Raw genomic sequence first — 21,453 nt, 5'->3', positions numbered from 1 at the left:
AGGTCGCCTGCTGGCTCGAGTGCCGCTACTAGCTTACGCTGTTAGTTGTGGAACCGCGAACGGCTTGTTGCCGCCAACGGCGCGTTCACGTTTCTCTGCAAGGCCTTCTGTGGGATCTACACGGCGATCGAATCTTCGTCGGGCGTCCCGGGTGCTCGTTCGAGGACGCGGTTGACGCCGGTGACTACCAGTTCTATAGTGTCTCTACACGCGCTCACTACAGTCTACTGCCTACACGGCAGATGTGCTGAATACACAACTAACTGACTATCCACTGTACTAACTAACTATCCGCTGCAGAGGCTCCGATTCCTTACGGGCATGGGACATTGATACTCCGGACGACGCTCGAGCGTTCTCCGAGCTTTCGACCGGCTAAAAACCCCGCGAAAATGGACCAATCACAATTGCCTACAATTGAGCCAATCACGCGCCGCCTATTCACGGGCTATTTTTCAAGCGGGCCGACGATGGAAGCCGACGCGCTGGGCGAACTGACCTGCCTCCCCGACGACGCCTTCCCGCCGACGGTCGCCGAGGTGAGCCCTTCCTTGTCGCTATTGCCGCCGCCAGCAGCGGCGAGTCTGCCGCCGCGCATCGAGAATGCCGACGATATCCTCTCGGACTTGCCGTCGCTCGGGCGGCTGCTCGTGACCGATGACGACACGGCGACCGAGACACGGCAGAACCGGTACCGCAAGCGGCAAAAGGACGAACGCGACTACCTTCGCGAGCAAGTTGAGACGCTCACGTCGCAGCTACAGATCCTCCGCCAGGTCAAGTCGGTCGAGCTCGCGACGAGTTCGACGTGGAAAAAGGCGGCCCAGAGCCAGCGCACATTCGCGTGCGAAGCCACCATGGAAAACAAGCGCCTCAAGCGTGCGCTCGAGGACCAGCTCAAGCTCGCGACGGCCCTCGACCAGCTCCTCGTCAAGCGGCCCCGATTGCTCGTACGTCGCACGATGTTCACCATCCTGCGTCTCACTTTGTGCCATAGAGCTTTCCGACCATCGACGTTGTCGACTGGAAGCTGCGCAAGATGCCATCGGACCCGCGAGCGCGTGAAGCGACGTTCCACGCGATGATGGACCACGCGTACAGCCAAGTCGACTCAATCTTGCTCCAGAAAGGCCTTCTCGACGCACCTGACGGGCACAATTCCATTGCGCTCGAGACCAACGAGACGGACGATTCGATCGTTCTCGACGTGCAAAGCGTGAGCATTCTGAACATGGACTATGTGGCGAGTGCTGACAAGTACTGGTCGCTGTGGTGCGAAGCCAGTGACCGCGGCAGCATTCCGTTCATCAACATCCACGTACACGTGTCTACAATTGAGCGAACGATCCTGTGGTGACGCAAGTGCAACTAGATTCTCGACCGGTATGGCGACGACGCAGCGTATGTGCAAGACATTGGGTACCTCAGCCATGGATCGCCGTACCTCTTTATGCTCTGCGGCATGAAGCGGGTGGTTGAGAAAGACCGCGTCGTGATCGTGATGCGCACGTTTCTCGAAGACGCACTGCATTCGCCGCCGCCCGGGCTCTACATTGGCAACCACACGGCGATGTACGACGATCTCGTGCTACCTTCGTGAAGTTGATGGTTGATATGTCTAGATTTGTGGTCGAGCGACTGCCGGACGGAAAATGTTGTCGCCGCATGTGCATGCTCGGGCAGCTCCCGATCCAGCCACCCGGTGAGAGCCCGCTCTCGAAGCACCCGCCGCTCATGGTGTGCGACTACATTCTCAAGCACACGACGCAGACGTCGCATTTGATTCAAGATATTTTGGAGTGAATCACACAAGACATAAACAACAAATTATGGGTTTTCGTTGCTCTGACGAACGATGTCTCCAAGCGCGGGTAGTATGCCAGTCGACAGCATATGCAACATGTTTATCGATAAGTCATGTACTGTACTTGGTGTTTCAAAAGCTGCATTTTGTTCCACATGCTAAAATGTTGAGAATACCACAACCTAGTATACATGTACTTGTATTCAGCAACCCTAGATCACGATGCGTGGTGGTACATCTACAGCTAAATTGGTCGAGTTTACGAGTCCTATATTGGTCGTCGTTCGTCTCAAACGATGCACCGTATCTAGGAGTATGAAAAGTGGTTGTCAGAGCCACAAGCCACAGGATGTTGAATTTTGTGCGCGAGCGCGACACGCAAGATCGTTCGACGAGCAGAAGTTATGCAACCCACGACGCTAGACGGTGCACGGACCATCCCACCGTGTCGTTAGCGACAGTACCTCTCGTTTCCAAACCGAACGGAGCTCAGCGATGTGGCAAGTCAAACGCGCTGGTTCAACATCTCATCGTACCGCACGCACACCCGTGCCGCAAACTCGAGCCGTTCACCCGTTGATTGAACGCCCAAGACGGGGTCTCTCCGACGGTAGCGCAGCGAATAGACGTCGACAATGGCAATGCATCGTAGAGTGTCATGGCATCCTCCACGGCTCGGCAAATGACCCATACCCGTTGCCTCGGGAATCTTTCTGAAGCTTCGTTCGGAGCGCAGATTCCGCATGCTTTGGAGGGACATGTTGAAGTTGACGCAAGATACCCAACGCGCCTCTCGGATTGGCCAACATCAGACGCCATAAGCCAATCAGACGTGCAAGAACGCCATCGCCACGCGATCCGGAGCTTCAAATCTGCACCGCACAGAAAGGCGCGGTGGCGAGAACATCGGTCGCACAAAGGTCATTTATCAACTGGCTGTGGGGCGTTCGTACCAGGTAGGAACCAGCTGGGTAGGACCAGGGTGGTGCGTTGATCGCCTTCCTAGCGTGAGAGAGAATGCCCGGCGTCGACTACGCCCAAGGTTTGTCGAGCTGGCACTGCGCGCAACGATGAGCTCGCTCAAGAGCCCAAACAGCCCGATCTCCCTCCGCTTCTCCGACATCTCGCACAACACGAGTGGCCGCACCCACCTCAACAGCACCAAAGTGACGATATGCTGCACCTTCCGACCGCGCTGCCATAGTGCGACACCGTGCATCGGACACCTTGTCGTCGCGACATCGCCCGACCACATGACGCTGGATGGCGCGGCTGAGCTCATACCCACTCAAGTGTACACCATCCAGGCCATGTGTCTGCTATCGACGCGGCGCTGGACTGCGTACGCCTGGGCGGATGTGAGCGCGGCTGTGCCATCCCGCACCATGCGCCCGGGCAATGGTCTCGACGCTAAGGCGTTCGGTGCACAGTGACGCGCTCGAGTAGTTTGGTGGGGACTTGCGGCATATTGTCTCTTTGTTTCTTTTATGTACAGTACTAACATATAATAAACACGCAAAAGCTGGCGATGAAAAGAGCTGCGGACGCGTGAAAACCACTGAGTACCCTATAGTTTAGGCTAATAACTCGGCCCGACGAGCGCTCACCAGCGCGGGCTCTCCGCCCACACGCAAAGGCATGGACATGATTTGCAGGACGTACACTGCTGCAGAAACGAGTTGTCCGACTACCTGCAGCGGAAAAGGTTTCGCCATCGTATATAAACGGCTTTTTGCGGCCACCTGCCTCCTTTCCACGCGGCCCGCGGCGGTGGCCGCTGCCGCCGAGTACCGTCAGCCTGACCACATCCTGCCGCGCTACGCGGACTCCATGTACCGCATCGTGCTGGGCGCTGTCGCAGTCCGCACTCGGCTCTCCTTCCTGGGTGAAGACGCCCAAGGATGCCCGGTCTGTGGTGCTCCCGAGGCATCGAGCTATCGGGATGATGTGCATCGTACTATCCGGATGACGTGGCGGCGCCAGGTGATACACACACACGTTTGAATGGCGCTTTTGCTTGTGATTTTGACAAATCCCAGAGACGCGTTGGGTATCTTGCGTCAACTTCAACATGTCCCAGTCCCGAAGCTGCGTACGTGTGCTAACATTGCACTAAACGTATTGAGGTGTGGAAGGCTTGACGCAGGGCTGATGCATTATCGTAGCTACAAGATGGTGAAAGCTTGTTGCAGACAGTTCCGTGTTGACATCAGCAAACTCGTCGCGATCGACATAACATGGTACCGTGTACGAGTTGGCGTCGCCAAAACATGCGGAATCAGTCTCCAGATAATATCTGGTCCGAGCCACCAGATTCTGGAGGCTCATTCTAGCTCTGAGGCGACACGTCGACGTATATATTCATTTAGCCGAGCGTGGTGCCGTGTAAGATCTCATGGTACTTCGGATGCATTGCTATTAACAACGGTTCGCTGCCTTTTGGTAGATGCCTTCTTGGGCTGTCTTGAGCGCTCAAACTGCGGATGAAAAAGATACCACAGCACGTGCGTGCCTTGCTTTGAGATAGAGATATGGAACCACCCCGTTTGACTTGCTCCATCACTGAACTGCGTTCGGACGGCGCGAAGAGAGGTCGACAGTGACACAATGTCCCGTGCACCGCGACTCGTCCTGCGTCGTGGGCTTCAATATTTCTGCTTGTACAATGATCTTACACACCTGCGGGGCGCTAAATTCGGCTCCATGGAAAGTTTTGTGTACCCAAGCGCACGAATCCGAGGCGCTTTGGCGATCAGCCTTTTGATAAATGTGGGTGCTTCGTTGGTGCCGGCCAACGCATCTGCACAGATGGGTCGCGGCTACGCATTGCTCGCAGCTGCGAGTCGCAGTGTCTTCTCAACGCAGCTCAGTCCAAATTTATCCTCGCCTCGGCCATTGCCTCGGCCATTTCTTCGATCATTGCTTTGACGCGGGCGCTCCTTGCGCGCGCCACATCCCGACGTCGATGGCATGACACTTCCGGCCGCCCAAGAAGACTTTGAAGTCTCTGCCAACCTCGCTTCGTCTCGCCGAGCGTAGCGTCCGCGCGCCGCATCCGGCCCGTCCCGACGACAAAGCTTTGCGCACCACGACGTCGCTTCAAGAAGCTATCAACAACGCCACAGCGTTTCTTGAGAGCTCGGCTGCCGGCCGCCGAGGTGGCGAAAAAAGATTAAAAATGAGCGGAGCCCGGTAGAAAAATGAGCGAGGCTGGAAACGGCAGAAAAATGAGCGGACGCGACGTGTATAAAGGGTTAAATCGGCTGCGGGTTTGCACGAAGTGCAAATCCGTTGTCCAATTTAACCCGAGCCGGCACTCTTGGCCCGCCAAAGGCTCTGCCAGGGAAAGGGGAAGGGTGGTAATTGTGGGCAATTTCGCTCATTTTTCCGCCATTTTCGCTCATTTTGGGCCTCGCTCATTTTTCTACCGGGCTCCGCTCATTTTTAATCCGCACCCCCGAGGTGGCGCAGGGCGCCCGAATCAAGTCATTGCACGGCCGCCGGCTCGGTACCCGCGCAACGTCGAAGCCGCGTTGACAGCCCAGTACGGCCGCGTCGTGTGCTTGGGTTTTTTATCTCTCAACGGGTATCATCACATCCTTACACCGGACTTGCTTCCTCCCGACGCTCAAGCTTCTCTTACTTTTGTACAGCGTCACCGGAAGCAGCGTCCTGGTGCTCTAATCAATCAAACAACCATTTAATCAATCATTTCGTCGAAAATGTGTTTTGTGTTGGCATGAAACTGGCGTGGACGAACTCCAAGATTTTGCATATTAGTATTTAGCGCTTTGGCTCAAGGCGCGGGATTTAGCATCAGCTCGTGGTCGTGGGGAGTGAGCTGTGTACGCTCAATTGCAGAATTTCAGAATCTGGAATTGCATTGTGATGGTGTACCATTCTGCTTTTGTCCTTGTGATACGGCGTCCGAGCGACGTGCGAGCTTTGCCACTCACTTTTCCTTTTGCTCGCTCATGGTGTTCGGGTTTACATTCGCACAAGAGACTGCAGCGGCCGTCGCCGTCGGACTTGCTTGCTTGCTCATCGCCAAGGTCGTGGTAGTCTACCGCCGCAAAGCTCGGATTGCCAAAGGGCTCGCCCATCTACCGAGTCTTCCGGGCCACAAACTACTGGGCAACTTGGTGCAACAAGGCGAGCACATCCACGACCACTACTACTGGAAGCTGGAGCTTTTCGAGACGCTTGGGAGCACGTATGCGATGCGCGTGGACCTGCTTCTGGACGGCTCCGTGTGCACCTCGAGCGCTGCCAACGTCCGACATATCCTCGCGACCAACCACACGAACTACGTCAAGCCAGCGATGATGCAGCGCGCGCTCGGCGAGCTCATGGGCAGCGGCATCTTCAACGTCAATCCATCCGCCTCGTCGAGCTGGAAGGCCCAGCGCAAGATCCTCGCGTCGCTCTTCTCGACCAACGCCATCAAGACGCTTATGGACACCATCTTCCTCGAGCACACGTCAGCGCTCCTGTCGGAGATCGAAACACTAGGCGACGGTGCGCTCCTGGACGTCGAGGCCACTGCGCTGTCGCTGACGACCAAGTTCACTTATGCCATGGCGTTTGGGCTCGTCTTTGAGACCGAGAACGCCACCGAGTTTCGAGACCTTTTTCGGGAAGCGAGCAACCTCAGCGTCTCGCGCTTCACGCAGCCGTGGTACCATTGGCTCGGCTGGTTCATGCCGTCCGAGTACCGCCTCGCGCGTGTCATGCGGCGCATCAACGCGCTTTGCCGCGACACGATCCGCACCAAGCGGCTCAGCGCCACAAGGGGCGACGACCTTCTCTCGGAGCTCCTCCGGCGCCAGGAAGCCGGCAACGACATGATTTCCGACACCTTTATCCGCGACATGATGATGACCATGATGCTTGCGGGTCGGGAGACGGTCGGGAGCGGCCTCGCGTGGGTCATTTACACGGTGAGCAAGCACCCTATCGTCGAAGCGCGGCTCGTAAGCGAGCTGCAAGCCGGTGAGATTTCCTACGTGGGCGTCGGATGCATGTCGTACCTCGATGCGGTCGTGCGTGAGACCTTACGCCTCTTCCCGCCTGTGCCGTACGAGCTCAAGCGCGCTGTCACGGACGATGTATGGCCCGACGGCACGTTTGTCCCGGCGGGAACCAATGTCGAATTTTCGCCATTCGCAATGGGTCGCAACGAAACCCGGTGGCCACAGGCGACGACGTTCTCGCCCGAGCGTTGGCTAAATGACGCTCCACGACCAAGTGCGTTCGAGTACCCGGTCTTCAACGCTGGTCCGCGCAGCTGCGTCGGCCAAACCGTCGCGCTTCTCCAGCTCAAGGTTGTCGTCGCAAGCCTCTACCAGCGCTTTACGTTTGATCTTATTTCGCCGCTCAACGAGCCAGCGTTCGAGCTCGGTATCGGTCTCTTCTCCCAGGACAGCATTCAAGTCCGCGCCCGCAACCGGGATTCATTGTAGCGTGTACGTGCTGTGTCCATGGGCCGGAAGTTACAACTAGAGTTTGTAGAGCTCGCTTTGAAAGTGACGTGTTTTAATGCGATGTGTTTCTTGTTCCTGGGTTGTTGCGGGTTATGCAATTGTTGAAGGCATGCCTACTACGATCGCGCGATCGCGCGCAACATTAACTCGAAGCGAGATGAGCGACTGGATCGCCCAGGCGAGCTCGCTACAAGCGACCATCATGACCCACTCCTATGACTACAAGGAGATTGTACTTGCCCAAGCTCCAAGTCCATTCACGCAGCTGGTGGAAGCGCCATCGAGCGCTGCAAAGCTGGCGTCAAAGTGCGACGAACCGTTACCAGAAAGGCGCCTAGGACCAACACTCGGAACCAACATTCCCACTTTGCCCAACGTCTTGTGATGGCATTGTGCAATTGCCCTCGGAACGCGTTGCCGGTATGCAGCGGCTCATCAGTGCGTACGCGACTTTTCTCGGCATCCCGTTTGGACCCGAACTCGCATCCATGGTCGCGGGCCCGAGCTCGTCCCACGAAGCCAAAGTGACCGACGCCATCGCGTTTATTGAGGCCCAGCGCGAGCGCTTTAGCTACCCCGGCCTCGCGCTCGCTGTCGTGCAAGGCAACGAGGTGCGTTCGCTTCATCTCGTATTTTTCTTCGAACCATATTGCTGCAATAGACATTGATTGCCCGCGGCTTTGGCACCAAGCAGGTCGGTGTCGACACCGACCTCGTCGACGGTGACACACTCTTTGAGATTGGGTCGGTCAGTAAAACGCACGTCGCTGTCGCGCTCGCCAAGCTCGTTGATGACGGCAAGCTGCAGTGGCACGACACGGTCAAGCAGCACCTTCCGTGGTTCACGCTTCAAGACAAGTACGCCGAAGAAGTGACGACGATCGCTGACCTCGCGTCGCACAACTCGGTGTTTGGCAACCACGAAGGCGACGAGCCACAGATGATGGGCGCCATGCAGTCGGAGCGTGAGAGCATCGAGCGCCTTCGGTACATGAACACGACACGCAAGGTCCGACCGGGCTTTGCCTACTCGAACGTCGGCTTCAACGTGCTTGGCCAAGTCATCGAGGCTGTCTCGGGCAGCCACTGGAGCAAGTACTTGACGACCGAGATCTGGCAGCCGTGGGGCATGATGTCGACGTACGGCAGCGCCATGGACGCGCCCTCGTCGCGCTTAACGCAGGGGCACTTTGTCTGCAGCGGTGCTGTCATTGGTCCGTACGCGCTGCAGTCGTCGAGCTTGGCCAAGGTCAGCCCCAACGTCCCGATGCTCGCTGCGGGCTCGATCGTGTCGTCGATCAACGACATGGCGATCTTCCTCCAGCGTGTTTTGGCCAAAGGCGGGTCTAGCTTCAAGTCGCCGCAGTCGCTCGGGACCATCCTCTCGGGCCACAACCTCGTCGAGTTGCCGAATGCCGCGATGGTCATGACCATTTTCGGCCTCCAAGCCAGCCTTGACGGCGACGGTATCATGGTCGGCTACGGCATCGACTTTCTCGGAGACCTCCTCTTTGGCGAGCGCTACGCGATGAAGAACGGTGCGACCAAGGTGTGCACGAGCACGACCGCGTACGTGCCAGCGCGCGGTCTGGGGCTTGTCCTGCTCGCCAACAAGGCGTCTATCGGTGGAGAGGCGCACGATGCGGTCGTCCTCGAGCTCATGCGCTCGTACGTCCTCGGTCTCTTCCTCGATATCCCCAAGGAGACGCTCAACAAGGTCTTTGAAGCCGGGTTGGCAGCCACCAAAAGTGTGCCCGACGTACCCTGCGATGCGCACTACTTTGACAAGCAGCCGTTGCCGCCAACCAAGGGAACTGTGCCGAGCACGAGCGTTCTCCCGGGCACCTACTTGTTTGAAGTCTCGCCCGACTATTACGGGCCGGTGGTCCTCTCGCTCCGAAATGGTCAGTTGCATTTGACCTACGGCGCGATCGACGTCGACCTCGTGGCGAAGAGCGCGACCGAGTTTGTGCTGCCGTACGACTTTATGCCTCCGCAGCTCACGCTGTCGTTCGACGTCTCGGTAGCGACCAAGCCTTCGTTTGAGCTTCTCGGAAAGCGGGTCATCAAGGTCTAGTCGCTCCCTCTTGCGCTCTTCTACTGTCGACGCGCCCTGACACACATAGCGTGGCGCGATCTACGAGTAGAGACAACAATTAAGCGACTAATGCATTCAGCTACCAAGTAGAAGAGACAAACTTGTCGGTTGAATGAGATTTAGTTGAGCCCGAAATGTGTATTATAGTGTTAAGTCGATGAAACGTCATACTAATACGTTGAAGAAGGGTTAGGGAATGATGCTGAGATTCGAAACGCTCCAGTGCGAAAGGGTGGATCTCAAACGATCTTGCACCATGCCCCTCGTCGGGCGTGTGATTCCGTCACGTCACGCGTGCGCGTCAGCGACGGCGCGGTCCGACGCCTCGGCGTCTGAAGCGCTGCACCAAGCGCACGCTACAAGGTACACTGCTCGGCGCGTCAGCCTCGGTCTCATGCCGCTGTAGCGTCACGGGCATTCTCAAGCAGCTCGGTATACAGGCGCTCTGTAGCGAGAGCTCATGGCGACTGCTAGGGCTCCTTGCCACCTTCGCCAACGACGTCTTTACCGAAGTCACGGAAGAGGCCAAGAAGACGAGCGAGCGCATGCGCGCACTTGGCGTCCGCGTTGATGGCCTTCTTCAGCACCCCGACGCCGAGATTGAGGCCGACGCCAGCAACAACCAAACCGAAGCTCTCAAGGACGACGCAGTGCGCTTCTCCCAAAAGTACCGTCCTGTGCTGTCGAGCGATATGACTAAAGTGGTGGTTCTAGAACTATGCCGGCCGCGATGCAAGCGCTGTACGCAGCGTGCGAGACGCCGCCCCCGTTGGAGACGGTGCGTGGCTTGCACCAGCGCTCTTTGACCAAGCGCGTAGCTCGATGTCTTTGGCAAAAGCGACGGCGCGTGCCAAAAGAAGTTTAGCCACCCGGCTTTCTTCCTCGAAGAGTGGATGGCGCGGGAGACGGCGCGCCAAGACGCCGCCAAAGCTGAGAAAGCGGCCCAGCGCAAGCTCAAGCGAGAGCTCCGTGCCATTCGCGCGCGAGAGACGCCCGTGGGCCTCACGCACACCTTCCTCACGGTGCAGACGTGGAAGGAAAAGTATGGCAACGGCGAAGGCGCCGAGCTCCGCATCAGCAGCCGCAAGGCGCACGAGCTGCCCAGCATATGCATCGAAGAGCCGACAGCGACCGATACGGCGCTTCCAGAGCAGCTGCACGACGAAGCAATGGAGGCGTATGTGCCGCCTCCTCCACCGCCGCCACCAGCGAACGAGATCGAGGTCATGGACACCGCGGCTGCATCGCTCTCAAACGAAAAACCAACGACGCCTTTGTTCCAAGCGGCCATGAAGGAGCTTCTTATGGTAGCGTCAAAGCCTCCTCCGCCCCCACCGGCCAGCCCTCCCCCGATGCCACCGGCATCCTGCGAAGCAATGGACTTGGTGCCACCGCCACCACCGCCACCACGAGTGGTTGCTGGAGTGTCGCCAAAAAAACACAAGCCTGTGTCGCTTCTGCACGAGATCCAGGCAGGCGCCGTCTTGCGCAAGGCGGTACGACCATGGTTGAACGCGCTGATACAGCGTTTTGTTTTGGTAGGAGCTCGCCCCCGTCGGTCTTCCAGCCCGCGACGATCTGCTTCGTCAATTGCAGTTGGTACGGCTTCGCTCAGTAAGTAGAAAGACGCGTCACGGGGCGAGCGTAGAAGCAGAAGCTGCGACCGGTCGAACGCCACGTTGTCAAGCGGCGGGTCGAAGACACCGCGCCAAAGGTACCTGTGCCCTATATTGACCACAGAAACCAGCCACTGACTAGTTCACTGGCGCCATTGCACGCGTCCTCGCGCGTCGGGCAGCGATCGCCGGTGACAGTGACGACGACGACTCGGACAGTGACACCGAGTGGTAGCCTTCACGAGCCGGCTACGGAGAGCAAGTCACAGTCATTCCTTCGCATTCCGCTATGATACCAGTACCAGTTGCTTACGTTGGACAAAATTATGGACGATTCAAATAAATTCATAAGACTAGTAATATCTGTACAGCGTGGTCAACTATCAATGTGTCAAGTGTCGGCGCGTCTATTGGCTGTTGAACGAGATGCGGCGCGTGGGCGACGGCGAGAGGAGCTTGCGGCTCACGGTGGGTGTCTTGGCCGGCGACGCGTTGCTGTCGTGGACCTTGCCGTGGATCATGACCCAGTTGAAGACCGCCGACGGGTTCGAGAGCGCACGGGGCGCAAACACGTCGTGTTCGATCGCATATTGCTCGAGGTCTTCGCGCGCAATGGACTTGCCATGGAACGCCTTATGCATGTAAAAGTAGTTGCCTTTCCCGTTGATCGGCGGTGCCACTGACTGCCAGCCCGAGCTTAGAAACGTCGTCAGCACGCGCCGGCGAAAGACGAGGTTGACCGCCTTGGACGGCGGCGTGCACAGCGGCACCGCCTTGTGCGCTTCGACATCCGGCGTCGCAGCAAACTTGGTGTCAAGCTCGTTCCGGCGGCCGACGGTCGGGCTCTCGTGCGTCAAGTGCGAGTACGCGCCGTCGAGGAGGTCGTTCATCGCGTTCGACACGGACTCGAAATCGGCCTCGCGCTTGACGACCTTTTCGTGCTGGAAGCTCGCGAGGTTGAGGTTCCGCGCCACGAGATGGCTCGTCGACGGCGCCGTCTCGGACGACAAGATGTGCGAGATGGACATGGGCGACTGGCTTTCCTCGTCCACCGAGGTGGTTGTCGTCGGCGGCAGCGGCGGCCGGCGGCTCGGCGTGCTCGTCTTGATCGACGAGTTGCGACTAGAGGCAAACGAGGTCGTGTACGGGGACGACACGCTTCGGGGCTTCTTGTCAAAGATGGGCTGCCACTCCGAGTCCGAGTGTTTTGTCTCGGCCGGCGACCCGAAGATCGAGACCGACGGCGGCGTCGTCTGCTTCTTGGGCGTCGAGAACGACCGCATCGGGCTGTTGGGGAGAGCGTGCTTGGTCGGCGACGTGCGGGGCGGCGTCATGGGCACGTCACCAGCGTCCGGCATCTTTTGCTTCTTGGCCGGCGACGTCATGGAGGCGGCGGGGCTCAAAGCCTTGGACGCGCGGGCACGCTTGGTCGGAGTCGACGCCCCGACCGGCATCGGGCTCGTGGCGCGGGGCGGAAGGCCCATCTTGCTGGGGGTGGCAGGGGCGGGCGGCGGGACCGAGACGACGGCCACCGCGGGGCTTTGCGCGGCCTTGCTGGGCTGACCCCGTCGCTTTGGCGTCAAGAGAATGTCGCATGTCTCGTCGGCCACGGCGCCCATCGTGACGGCGGTCGACTTGGTTGGCGACCGCTTCTTTGGTGTCATGGCAACGCTCGTGGGCGCGACAGCAGCAATCGATATGGGCGACGGCGCCTTCTTGACGTACGTGGCCTTCATTGGCGTGTGTGACGCGACGTCCATGACCTCTTCGGTCTTGACTTCGGCCTCCAAGCTGCGCGGCGACCGGCGAGGCGGCGTTTGGGCACCGTCGGCCACGGTTGCTTTCTTCGGGGACCGCCGCTTGGGCGCTGTGTTGGGCGACGTCTCGCGCTTTTTGGCGGTCTTGGTCGGTGTCGCCATGACAAAGGGATTCGGGCCCTCGGGAAGCGCAATGGGCTCGACGACCGGCGGCGTCGCGCTCTTGACGCGCTTGGTCATTTCCGTTTCGAGTACTTCGACGCGCTTGCGCTTGAGGCCCAGCACGACCTGGAGGAACGCCATGATGGCCTGGATGCGCTTCTCGTAGAGGTTGACGCCAGGCTGGAGGCCGCCGAGCTTGAGGCCAGGCTGCGCAAACCAGCGGACGCCAGACTGCAGCTGGAGCACCTGCCACTTGAGGCGATACTGCATGTGGTCCCAGATCGGATCTTCCATGGCGGCGAGGCCCTCCGAGTAGGGTAGGTTGAGGAGCGCGTGCTTGACGCAGTCGTCGGTCGTGTTGAAGATGGTGGTGTTGGGGATGATGACGCCCTCGTCGGCGCCTTCCGGCGACATGCAGAACGAGTCCGTCTTCATCCAGCCATGGGCCTCGAGGCCATGCCACGCATCGTCCAGCCACGTCGTCAGTCCCTCGAGCTCCATATCGGAAATGAGCAACTTCCTGGCGGTGTACGCCCATTCAAATCGTCCCAGCCGTACATTCGCTCTTGGTTTCAGTATGCATGTACGTACTGTACGATGTACGTACCTTCCCAATGGACGCCGTTGCCGGTTTGGCGGGCTTTCGTGGACCCCAGTGGCGCGAAGCCGAGCCACCACATGGCAGATACCCGCCAAGATGGCGCTCAACCGCGGGTGGCGCCAGCAACATCCTAGCCCCATGCAGCCGGCCATGGTCAAACGAGGACGAGGCTACATGGCCCAGTGAGCCATGGCACCCTTGCTGGACGCGGCCAAGTGCTTTCGTCGGCCGCTGGCGCCCAAGACAGGCGCACGTTGGGTATGTAATGGCCACCATCGCCGCAACGCCAAAGACAGCGCAAGCGTCGGTAGAGAGCACAGGTTCGACGGGCCGCCTCTGTTACCGAGTCTATAGAGTATGGAGGCTACAAGGACTACAAGCGACTACGCGGCGGGGTGGGCGGTGAGCACGCGCGCGACGATCGCGAGGGCGTCCTGGACGAGCGCCTCGTGCGCCTGCGAGCCCATGTGGCCAATGCGAAACACATTGCCGTAGAGCGAGCCGTACGAGCCGCCGCAGATGAGGCCTTGGGCCTTGAGCGCCTTTTGCAAGTCGGGCCAGGAAATACGGTGCGTCGGGACCTTGAGCGCCGTCACGGTAGGCGACGCATGCTACAGTGAGCGCGATAAGCACGTGGTGGCCAATGCGATGAGTGCACCGTCTCGTCGGCGCAGTAGAGTTCGAGGCCCATGCGCGTGGCCTCGTCCCGGCAAAACTGCGCGACGCGCGCGTGGCGTTCGATGACCGCCGACGGCCCTTCGGTCTCGATCTCGTTGCAGGCAGCGATCGTGGCGCGGATGGCCGGCCAGTTGTGCGTGTACGGCAGAAGCAGCGGCGCCGCCGGCGAGAGCCCGTCGAACGGCAAGAGCGCGTCGTAGCCCTGGTACTTTTTGGCGCGGATCTACTCGTCGAGAGGAAGCTCCTGATGTCGTTTGCGTCTACTACGTACGCGGGTCCAGGCCTTGTCCGAGACGGTCGTGCACGCGAGCGCGGCGGGGCCCGAGAGGACCTTTTGCGGCGCAAAGAGGCCCAAATCGATCGCTTCGTCGTCGACCGCGAGCGGGACGCCAAACGCACTCGACACAAAGTCGACGAGGAAGAGACCGTCCGTCGTATGCTCGCGGATCGCGTGGCCAATGCCATGCAGCGGGTTGACGATCCCTGCATACTAACAATAAGCTCGGAGACGCAATCTCATGGACCCACCCGACGGCGTCTCGCAGTGCACGAGCGTCACAAGGCGCGGGTTGTGCGCTTGAATCGCAGCAATGACCTTGGCTGTGTCAATGCCCGTGGTCCAGTCGCATTCGACGGTCACGACGGTCGCCTGCATGTCACGCGCCATGGCCGCAAAGCCCTGCAAGGATCATCGTGGAGATGTGCATCGGGTCACAGCAAAAAGACTACCTCGCCAAAGATACCGTTGACGACGCAGAGCACCGTGTCGCCAGGCAAAAGCACGCTGTTGAGCGCGCCCCAGAGGCACGCCATGCCTTCGCCCGACCCGAGTACGATCGAACCAGAGAAGCCGAGGAGCTCCTTGAAGCGCGCCTCGAGCGCAAAGTAGTCGGCGAAGAACTCATCGACTTCGACGTCGGGCGAGCCAACCTCTTCCGCATACGCTTGGCGCACGGCGAGGGACATGGACGTCGGGCCTGGGATCATGCGCAGCATGGGCATCTCTTCGTTACGGTGATCCACTTGTTGACAACTGACATGCGTCGTCGTTGCTTTCCCAACACACTATTTAATGTGCATGATATACTGTTGTCAAGACGGTGCATGTAACGAGGGCGATACCAGTAGCACGCGATCGTATACCTGTGCCTTGCACACAATGCACAGGTGATCGTATGTGCGCGTCTTGTCCACAGTACTGTTCATTCGCGACGCAAGCACGTCGGCTCGAGGCGGCAATTCTAACACTATTCAAAAATCAACTGTACACCATTCAGGAAAAATGCTGGACCAATCGCAGACCAGGATGCCACCCCGATCCACGAAGCGTGTTGCGACCAAGGAGGCGCCGCGGGGCCTCAGCGATGACGACGGCGCGCTGGACGACGACGACAAGTGCATCATCATGGGCAACCAGCAGGCGAAGGACTACTTCTCGTCGCGCAAGTTCCGTACGGCCGTCATGGCGCAGCATGCGTTGGCGTCACGTCGCCATCCTAGGCAAGCGGTCGAAAGAGGACAAGAAGATCTCGGGCCTCCAGCTGCTCGGCGCCGCCGAAGTGCACCGCGAGCTCGTCAAGTGGGACAAGACCCACGACGAGGACGTGTCGGCCGCGATCCTCGCCGAGTACGAAGCGCAGCATTTTCCAACGTGGCGTAACCAGCTCGCGGCCGGCTTCAACCTCCTCTTCACGGGCTTTGGCTCCAAGGTCCAGCTTCTTCAGGTAGGCCGCCAACGTATGCACTGTCGAGCCCAGCTGTAGTATCCGCGTAGGCCTTTGGCTGCCTCGTTGGCGCAGACGAGCACGTCATGCATGTGCATGGGTACCTGCCGTCGGTCTCGATGCGCTTCGTCGTCGCCTTCCTCTTTGACAAGGTGCGACGCATCACTTACTCGTTGCCTCACTGCACATGTGGTAGCTCTTCAAGAAGAAGATCTCTGGCGGTCGATCTCTCGAAGAACAGGTTTTGCAACGAACTGGCCGAGGAATGCATACTACCGCTCTCATTCCTAGTGTGTCGAGCTCGCACGGCTCCTCGCCTTGCACCGGTCCAAGCAAATCTGCATCGTGGTGCACTCGATCGACGGGTCGGCGCTGCGCTCGAGCGACACGCAAAAGGCTTGGAGCCTCCTCGCACAGTGTTCGCAGATCCACTTGGTCGCAAGCGTCGACCACGTGAACGCTGCGTCGCTCTGGGACGAGTCTGAGGCCAAGCGGTTTGGGTGGCTCGAGCACACGGTCAACACGATGGCGCCGTACACGAGCGAGGTCCTCGTGACCGGCTGGAGCGGCGCGATGGGTCGGGACGACAAGCACGCCGTGAGCGGCATTCAGTACATCCTCGAGAGCCTCACGCCGTCCGACCTTGCGATGCTACGGTACCTCGGCACCGAGCAGCTCAAGGGCCAGAAGCTCTCGTACAAGCAGTGGGAGACGCACTGCTGCAAGCAACTGCTCGCGACGCCTGCGGCCATGCGCAACACGCGCAAGGTGCTCGAAGAGCACGGGTTGATCCAAGTGCTGCGCGGCGACTCGGTCGTTCGTATCCCGTTTGGCGATCACGTGATCCAGCAAGTCATTTTGGACGACGCCGCGCTCGACGACATCCCATAGCAAGACGCTGCGATCGCATTAGTGTCTCTTCACGGACAAGACAACTTGTCCTTGGCTACTTTACGATTCTTCAAGGCGATGTCGCGCATTGCGCGAGGCATGCGCTGTGAGCTGTGCGGTATAGCCAGCGTCGCACGACGTGCCAGCTGCCGTACCTCGCAGCATCTGCCTCTGTGACTCATGTCATCATTATGCAAACAGTGATCACAAGGCGTCGCCATCGCAGTCGAGGCCAGTCGCGTCGAGGCGCTCGCATGGTCCATGCAGCGAGGTAGTAATCCTGGCTCGCGCCTTCTTCGCCCTTCTCCGTAAAATGGAGGTTGCGAGATGGCACGTTACTAGCGAAGAAGGCGCTTGGTGCGCAGCAACCTTACCTGGTATCCTCGGTCGTTGAGGCGTCCAGTCCACGGACTGAAAGGACATCTTCTACATTCTGCGAGCTGAGAAGGACGTTGCTTCCTCGCCTGCTGGTGCTGACCACGTGAAGCCTCCGCTGGCCTCTTGCGTATAGAAAAGTAAACTTGCGATACTTTATATTTGAAATGCAATGAAGCGGCGCTCGAATGTACTTTGCGGAGAATGAAACGAAGGGACAACGTCGCGACTCTATGGTTCGCCGTCACCCAAGAATGTGCACTGCAAGTGGCAGGGGATGTGCTATACCTGTGGCGCGATCACCTCATGCCACGCGGTTTCTGTTTCCGAATTCGGCGTCCTCGATATATCAGGTGTGAGAGGTTGCAAACCATTTGCAGGTTTGTATGCTGTACAAAGACACGCGCGGCCGTGTTTCTTTGCTCGCGAGCAGGAGCGGCGAGTCGCATTTGGGTTGTCCACCAGTCGGGCAGCATGAACGACCAGCCAAACTACTACCTCCATGGAGCGCCGGCCGATGGCAGGATAGGCCGCGCCACGATGCCCCAGATCCAGCCGGCGGCGCGGAGGGTCCAGCCCAACAATGCGCTCTTCCGCGCGACCTTGCCGCGGCCGCTCACGTGGCAGCAACCGACGGACCTGCCTGGCCGCGTGCCCGTCATGGACAAGATTGCATCGCTCCTCGCCGCAACGAATGGCGCTGGCATCGTCGCGCCGGGTACGCCGCAGGGCGAGAACGCAGTCTGGATCCTCGCGCGCAAGCTCGAGACGTACCTGTACATCCAGTCGGCCACGTTCCTCGAGTACGCCAACTTGCAGAGCTTACCGCGGCGCGTCCAGGCGCTCACGACTGCGATTGTCAACCGCGGTATCCGCAAGCGTGGCCGCTCCGAGAGCCGCGAGGCCGAACTCGAGGAGTCGAAACCGATGCGGCCGTTCACGGCGACGTTTGTACCGCCGTCGACCCATCACCAGATGGCTTCGAGCTGCCTCCTCTTTGACGGCCATGAAGACATCAACAAGATCATTTGGCGCTTTGTGGGCGGGAAGGACACGCTGCGCTGCCGCGGTGTGTGCCGAAGCGCCGCGGTCCAAGCGCCCAAGTACGTCTACAGCCTCCACTTGAGCTGCAACGCGAGTCGCCTCGCGCTTCTATACGGCCGGCACGTACTTGAAAAGTGCACAGCTCTCGAAGAACTCGAGATTTACTCGCTCGCGGCCGGCGTAACCTTTGGCCGCCGGTCCATGTTTGCTAAAAACTGCCCGCAGCGCTTTGTTGTGACGCACGACGACCACGAGCAGATCGTGTCGCTGCTCGCAACGCTCCTCTCGACGCGGCAGTTTGCGTCGCTGTCCCGCCTCTCGCTTGTGTGTCTCTTTACAAACGAACAAGCCAACGGCGAGGCCGACGTGCTCCTCAACTGCCTCACCACCGGCGTCCTCCCGCGTCTCAAGGAGCTCTGCTTGCCCGGCAACAGCTTTGGCGACTATGGCGTCTTCAAGCTCGCCGAGCTGCTCACCTCCCGCGTGTGTCCAAACCTCACGCACCTGGATCTCCGGCGCAACTTTATCGGCGAGCGCGGCGTGCACCAGCTCTGCGCCGCGATCGAGACAGGGTGCGCCGGCCGGCTCATGGAGCTGTGCCTCGGCGGCAACACGCTCACCGACTCGAGCATTGTGCATCTGCTGCGGGCGATTGAGAGCCGAAAGATGCGCGAACTGCGCTTCCTCGGCCTCGAAATGAACTACCTCACGGGCCACGGCATCCAGCTCCTCGGCACGTCGATCGGCCGCCTCGGGTGCCCGCACTTGAACCAAATCTCGTACGGCGAGAACGCTGTCGACGACGCCGAGGCTAAGAAGATTCTGGCGAAAGCCATCATGGCCGAGCGCCTGCGACAGCGCCAAGAGGCCCGCGCCCAGGCACCGACGACGACCAATCAGCAAAGGGTGTACGCGCTATAACGACGCCCTTTCTTTATCTATCGCCTCTCGGTCCATACATTTCAATAGAGTGCTCTTCATCGGTGGCCGTGAGGACTGTGTTGTATGTCGTCGACTCAACTCAATGGTTTTGAGATTGACTCGCGCGGGCATGATCATCGTGAGCATAAGGTTGCGAGCGACAGGCATCGCAAAATGGTGCGCCGGAAAAGCCATGACCTGCACTAGAAGTATAGCGGGCTCACGGCAGCTGCTCTCCCTGCCATGGCTGGCTCACTGCTACCGACTGCAGTACATACTAACTATGAGACACGTCGTTTAGATTCCTCATTTGGTATCTTGCGCGATGTCACTGCAGTGTTTGTATCGAGTCACGGAAGGGTGTTGGAAGTACCTCAAGTCATCAAGGAGGAATACCGACTGTATAGAAACGACTAGGTCGATACAAGAGCACTACAGTCGCCACCGTCGCCACCGCACGCGCTTGGTTCGTTGCAGCCAACATGACACACATTGTCGCCCCACTGCAAAGTGGAGCATGTGGTAGCGCAGACGCTGGCGCAACCTGCAGCGCTTGTCGACGCGCAGTACGGTGTACCATCGAGAAGCACTCGGCGCGACGCTACGTCGGCTTGCAAACTCGGTGGTACGCTGTCGATGTGCGTGTTGCTCAGATCGACAAGCATCTCGGGCTTGGACTGCAGCAGGTTGGTCGGGAACTCGGTAATGTTGTTGTTGGCCATCTCGAGGCGGGTTAACGCCGGCAGTGCGGTCGCCCATGCTGTTGGGATAGTCGTAAATCGATTCGAGCCCAAGTCGAGTCGCTCCAAGCGGTCTAGCTGCAAAAAGGACTCTGGCACACTCGAGAGGTACGTCTCGGACAAGAGCAACATCGACACTGACTGCCAATGGGATACTAGAGTCTCGGGGAGGTGGCGCACGTGATTCCCGCGCAGCGTCAACACTTGCAGTCGCGGCGGCAGAGTATAAAATACCTCTGGAACGAGCGACAGATTCGAGTAGCGCGACTCGAGCAGCAAGAGCGATGCTGGCCAGAACGACCCGTTAAACAACCAATTTGTGAGGTGGGAGCTCTCAAGCACAAGGCCAAAAAGTGACGGAAACGGCGCCAACGTACCCACGTCAATACCGTTTGGCAGTGGGCACTGGACAAAGTGCAGCATAAAGAGGTCGGCGCCCCACGTGCGTGTCGAGAGGAGGGACGAGGCTTCGTGGTTATGGCCGTCCTTGCAGTTGATCACGAGGTACCGGCAGGTGCACTGGGCTTGAAACCATGGCGCTGTCTCGAGGGCGCAGCCGTGCGGGCAGCGAGGCCGCACAGCGTGAATGTACAGGACATTGCTCAAAATCGCTGCGCCCACGAGCTGCTGCGCGACAAAAAACACTTGCTGCGCGCGTTGCCGGCGAAAGCGGAGCGTCCGCTTGACTTGAACGAGGGCGACGAACGAGGTTTTGCGCATCGAGAGACCAGATAACGACATGACGGAGCCCCTGCGCAATGCCGTTGTACGACGGACGTGAGCGACAAGTCGGCGCAAGTTGACGAGGCTTGACGCCAATAGAATCGACTTGGCGACGAGCTCCATGGCCGAGATGGGAAACATAAAGCGCGTCAGTGACAAATACCGCGTCATCCAGAGAAGCGAGTACTCGGTGCGTTTGTCGTGGAAGTGCGCAGTGAGCAGCGGCGGCAGGAACCGAGTCAGTGCGAACCCGATTGTCAAGACAAAGCTCACAAAGCTGTTGAAGAAGAGGACCAACGTCGTTTTCACAAAGCTGTGGGTCGAGAAAAAGAGCCACGGGATCCCGAGGCAGGCGACGCTTATGACGAGCGCATACGCTGTCGCAATGGAAATGTCGACGCAGTAGAGGCTGAGACGGTACGCCTGGAGCACTTGGATCGTTGTCTCGATCGTTTGAAAGGCCATGAGCGTCACGTCGTGGGAAAAGAAGCGGCGGGTACGCGACCGGCGCAGGTGGGCGATCGTTGGCCCCGCGACTTTGGCCGACTTGCGAGGCTGGAGCATCGCGGCGAGCGCGAGTGCATTAAGAAGTGCAAATGTGCCAAAGACGAGCGGGCTCGCCGACTTGGCCATGTATATACCGGCGAGGATCTCTTCGCTGGGCGTGGCTTTGAGCATGATGGCCGTGCAGGCGACGAGGAAGACGATCGACAGGATGTGCTTGAGCACCGCGAGCCACAGGATCGGGTGGCGCGCGGCAGCAATGAGCCAGAGGTCACCGAGGTGTGACTTGTCCATCGGCGCCTTTCCGTGTCGAGTGTCGTAAAGTGAATGTT

The 21,453-nt window shown here is 59.1% G+C and overlaps 10 protein-coding genes across 10 annotated transcripts; 7 read left to right on the top strand and 3 right to left on the bottom strand.

The window, feature by feature from the left end:
- Positions 1-453: 453 nt before the first annotated feature.
- SDRG_05539 (hypothetical protein) lies at positions 454-1,847 on the top strand. The gene is made up of 4 exons (XM_008611258.1): positions 454-950; positions 998-1,318; positions 1,373-1,572; positions 1,623-1,847. The coding sequence occupies exons 1-4, from the start codon at positions 471-473 to the stop codon at positions 1,801-1,803; spliced, it is 1,182 nt and encodes a 393-aa protein (XP_008609480.1). The 5' UTR covers positions 454-470; the 3' UTR covers positions 1,804-1,847.
- Positions 1,848-2,874: 1,027 nt separating this feature from the next.
- Positions 2,875-3,237, top strand: SDRG_05538 (hypothetical protein; the record flags this gene model as incomplete). The annotated part of the gene is made up of 1 exon (XM_008611257.1): positions 2,875-3,237. One exon carries the CDS (start codon positions 2,875-2,877, stop codon positions 3,235-3,237), a length of 363 nt encoding a protein of 120 aa, XP_008609479.1.
- A 2,541-nt stretch (positions 3,238-5,778) lies between these two features.
- On the top strand, positions 5,779-7,266 carry SDRG_05537 (hypothetical protein; the record flags this gene model as incomplete). The annotated part of the gene is made up of 1 exon (XM_008611256.1): positions 5,779-7,266. One exon carries the CDS (start codon positions 5,779-5,781, stop codon positions 7,264-7,266), a length of 1,488 nt encoding a protein of 495 aa, XP_008609478.1.
- Positions 7,267-7,690: 424 nt separating this feature from the next.
- Positions 7,691-9,520, top strand: SDRG_05536 (hypothetical protein). Its single transcript, XM_008611255.1, has 2 exons — positions 7,691-7,898; positions 7,949-9,520. Exons 1-2 carry the CDS (start codon positions 7,710-7,712, stop codon positions 9,362-9,364), a joined length of 1,605 nt encoding a protein of 534 aa, XP_008609477.1. The 5' UTR covers positions 7,691-7,709; the 3' UTR covers positions 9,365-9,520.
- Positions 9,521-9,609: 89 nt separating this feature from the next.
- Positions 9,610-11,378, top strand: SDRG_05535 (hypothetical protein). The gene is made up of 8 exons (XM_008611254.1): positions 9,610-9,748; positions 9,792-9,817; positions 9,860-10,052; positions 10,100-10,163; positions 10,204-10,881; positions 10,928-10,984; positions 11,034-11,099; positions 11,144-11,378. The coding sequence occupies exons 1-8, from the start codon at positions 9,642-9,644 to the stop codon at positions 11,234-11,236; spliced, it is 1,284 nt and encodes a 427-aa protein (XP_008609476.1). The 5' UTR covers positions 9,610-9,641; the 3' UTR covers positions 11,237-11,378.
- On the bottom strand, positions 11,296-13,483 carry SDRG_05534 (hypothetical protein). The gene has a single exon (XM_008611253.1). The coding sequence runs from the start codon at positions 13,419-13,421 to the stop codon at positions 11,409-11,411; it is 2,013 nt and encodes a 670-aa protein (XP_008609475.1). The 5' UTR covers positions 13,422-13,483; the 3' UTR covers positions 11,296-11,408.
- Positions 13,484-13,783: 300 nt separating this feature from the next.
- SDRG_05533 (hypothetical protein) lies at positions 13,784-15,216 on the bottom strand. Its single transcript, XM_008611252.1, has 5 exons — positions 14,929-15,216; positions 14,728-14,878; positions 14,471-14,682; positions 14,180-14,422; positions 13,784-14,132 (listed from the first exon to the last, which is right to left on the bottom strand). The coding sequence occupies exons 1-5, from the start codon at positions 15,199-15,201 to the stop codon at positions 13,905-13,907; spliced, it is 1,107 nt and encodes a 368-aa protein (XP_008609474.1). The 5' UTR covers positions 15,202-15,216; the 3' UTR covers positions 13,784-13,904.
- A 287-nt stretch (positions 15,217-15,503) lies between these two features.
- On the top strand, positions 15,504-17,018 carry SDRG_05532 (hypothetical protein; the record flags this gene model as incomplete). Its single annotated transcript, XM_008611251.1, has 5 exons — positions 15,504-15,650; positions 15,700-15,923; positions 15,974-16,075; positions 16,120-16,164; positions 16,215-17,018. Coding segments are annotated over 5 exons (1,118 nt in total), but the record flags the coding sequence as incomplete, so codon positions are not given.
- A 559-nt stretch (positions 17,019-17,577) lies between these two features.
- On the top strand, positions 17,578-19,459 carry SDRG_05531 (hypothetical protein). The gene has a single exon (XM_008611250.1). It carries the CDS (start codon positions 17,664-17,666, stop codon positions 19,152-19,154), a length of 1,491 nt encoding a protein of 496 aa, XP_008609472.1. The 5' UTR covers positions 17,578-17,663; the 3' UTR covers positions 19,155-19,459.
- A 68-nt stretch (positions 19,460-19,527) lies between these two features.
- On the bottom strand, positions 19,528-21,435 carry SDRG_05530 (hypothetical protein). Its single transcript, XM_008611249.1, has one exon. The coding sequence runs from the start codon at positions 21,413-21,415 to the stop codon at positions 19,568-19,570; it is 1,848 nt and encodes a 615-aa protein (XP_008609471.1). The 5' UTR covers positions 21,416-21,435; the 3' UTR covers positions 19,528-19,567.
- Between the last annotated feature and the right edge of the window lie 18 nt (positions 21,436-21,453).

The sequence above is a fragment of the Saprolegnia diclina genome (assembly GCF_000281045.1).
Source record: "Saprolegnia diclina VS20 unplaced genomic scaffold supercont1.14, whole genome shotgun sequence".
NCBI classification, from domain to species: Eukaryota; Oomycota; class Saprolegniomycetes; order Saprolegniales; family Saprolegniaceae; genus Saprolegnia; species Saprolegnia diclina.
The sequence above is the reverse complement of the archived record's forward strand: the minus strand, read 5'-3'. Positions and strand labels throughout refer to the sequence as shown.

What these genes read in the sequence shown, in the direction of transcription:
- SDRG_05533 (XM_008611252.1), bottom strand. Translation starts at nt 15,201, where the DNA reads ATGCCCATGCTGCGCATGATCCCAGGCCCGACGTCCATGTCCCTCGCC. An exon ending in GCACTGCGAGACGCCGTCGG is followed by an intron (nt 14,683 to 14,727) that starts GTGGGTCCATGA and finishes GTTAGTATGCAG; the next exon opens with GGATCGTCAACCCGCTGCAT. An exon ending in CGGACAAGGCCTGGACCCGC is followed by an intron (nt 14,423 to 14,470) that starts GTACGTAGTAGA and finishes CTCGACGAGTAG; the next exon opens with ATCCGCGCCAAAAAGTACCA.
- SDRG_05536 (XM_008611255.1), top strand. Translation starts at nt 7,710, where the DNA reads ATGCAGCGGCTCATCAGTGCGTACGCGACTTTTCTCGGCATCCCGTTT. An exon ending in CTGTCGTGCAAGGCAACGAG is followed by an intron (nt 7,899 to 7,948) that starts GTGCGTTCGCTT and finishes TTGCTGCAATAG; the next exon opens with ACATTGATTGCCCGCGGCTT.
- SDRG_05539 (XM_008611258.1), top strand. Translation starts at nt 471, where the DNA reads ATGGAAGCCGACGCGCTGGGCGAACTGACCTGCCTCCCCGACGACGCC. An exon ending in TTCCGTTCATCAACATCCAC is followed by an intron (nt 1,319 to 1,372) that starts GTACACGTGTCT and finishes AAGTGCAACTAG; the next exon opens with ATTCTCGACCGGTATGGCGA. An exon ending in ATTGGCAACCACACGGCGAT is followed by an intron (nt 1,573 to 1,622) that starts GTACGACGATCT and finishes TGATATGTCTAG; the next exon opens with ATTTGTGGTCGAGCGACTGC.
- SDRG_05531 (XM_008611250.1), top strand. Translation starts at nt 17,664, where the DNA reads ATGAACGACCAGCCAAACTACTACCTCCATGGAGCGCCGGCCGATGGC.
- SDRG_05530 (XM_008611249.1), bottom strand. Translation starts at nt 21,415, where the DNA reads ATGGACAAGTCACACCTCGGTGACCTCTGGCTCATTGCTGCCGCGCGC.
- SDRG_05534 (XM_008611253.1), bottom strand. Translation starts at nt 13,421, where the DNA reads ATGGAGCTCGAGGGACTGACGACGTGGCTGGACGATGCGTGGCATGGC.
- SDRG_05535 (XM_008611254.1), top strand. Translation starts at nt 9,642, where the DNA reads ATGCCCCTCGTCGGGCGTGTGATTCCGTCACGTCACGCGTGCGCGTCA. An exon ending in GCAGTGCGCTTCTCCCAAAA is followed by an intron (nt 10,053 to 10,099) that starts GTACCGTCCTGT and finishes TGGTGGTTCTAG; the next exon opens with AACTATGCCGGCCGCGATGC. An exon ending in TCGAAGACACCGCGCCAAAG is followed by an intron (nt 11,100 to 11,143) that starts GTACCTGTGCCC and finishes GCCACTGACTAG; the next exon opens with TTCACTGGCGCCATTGCACG.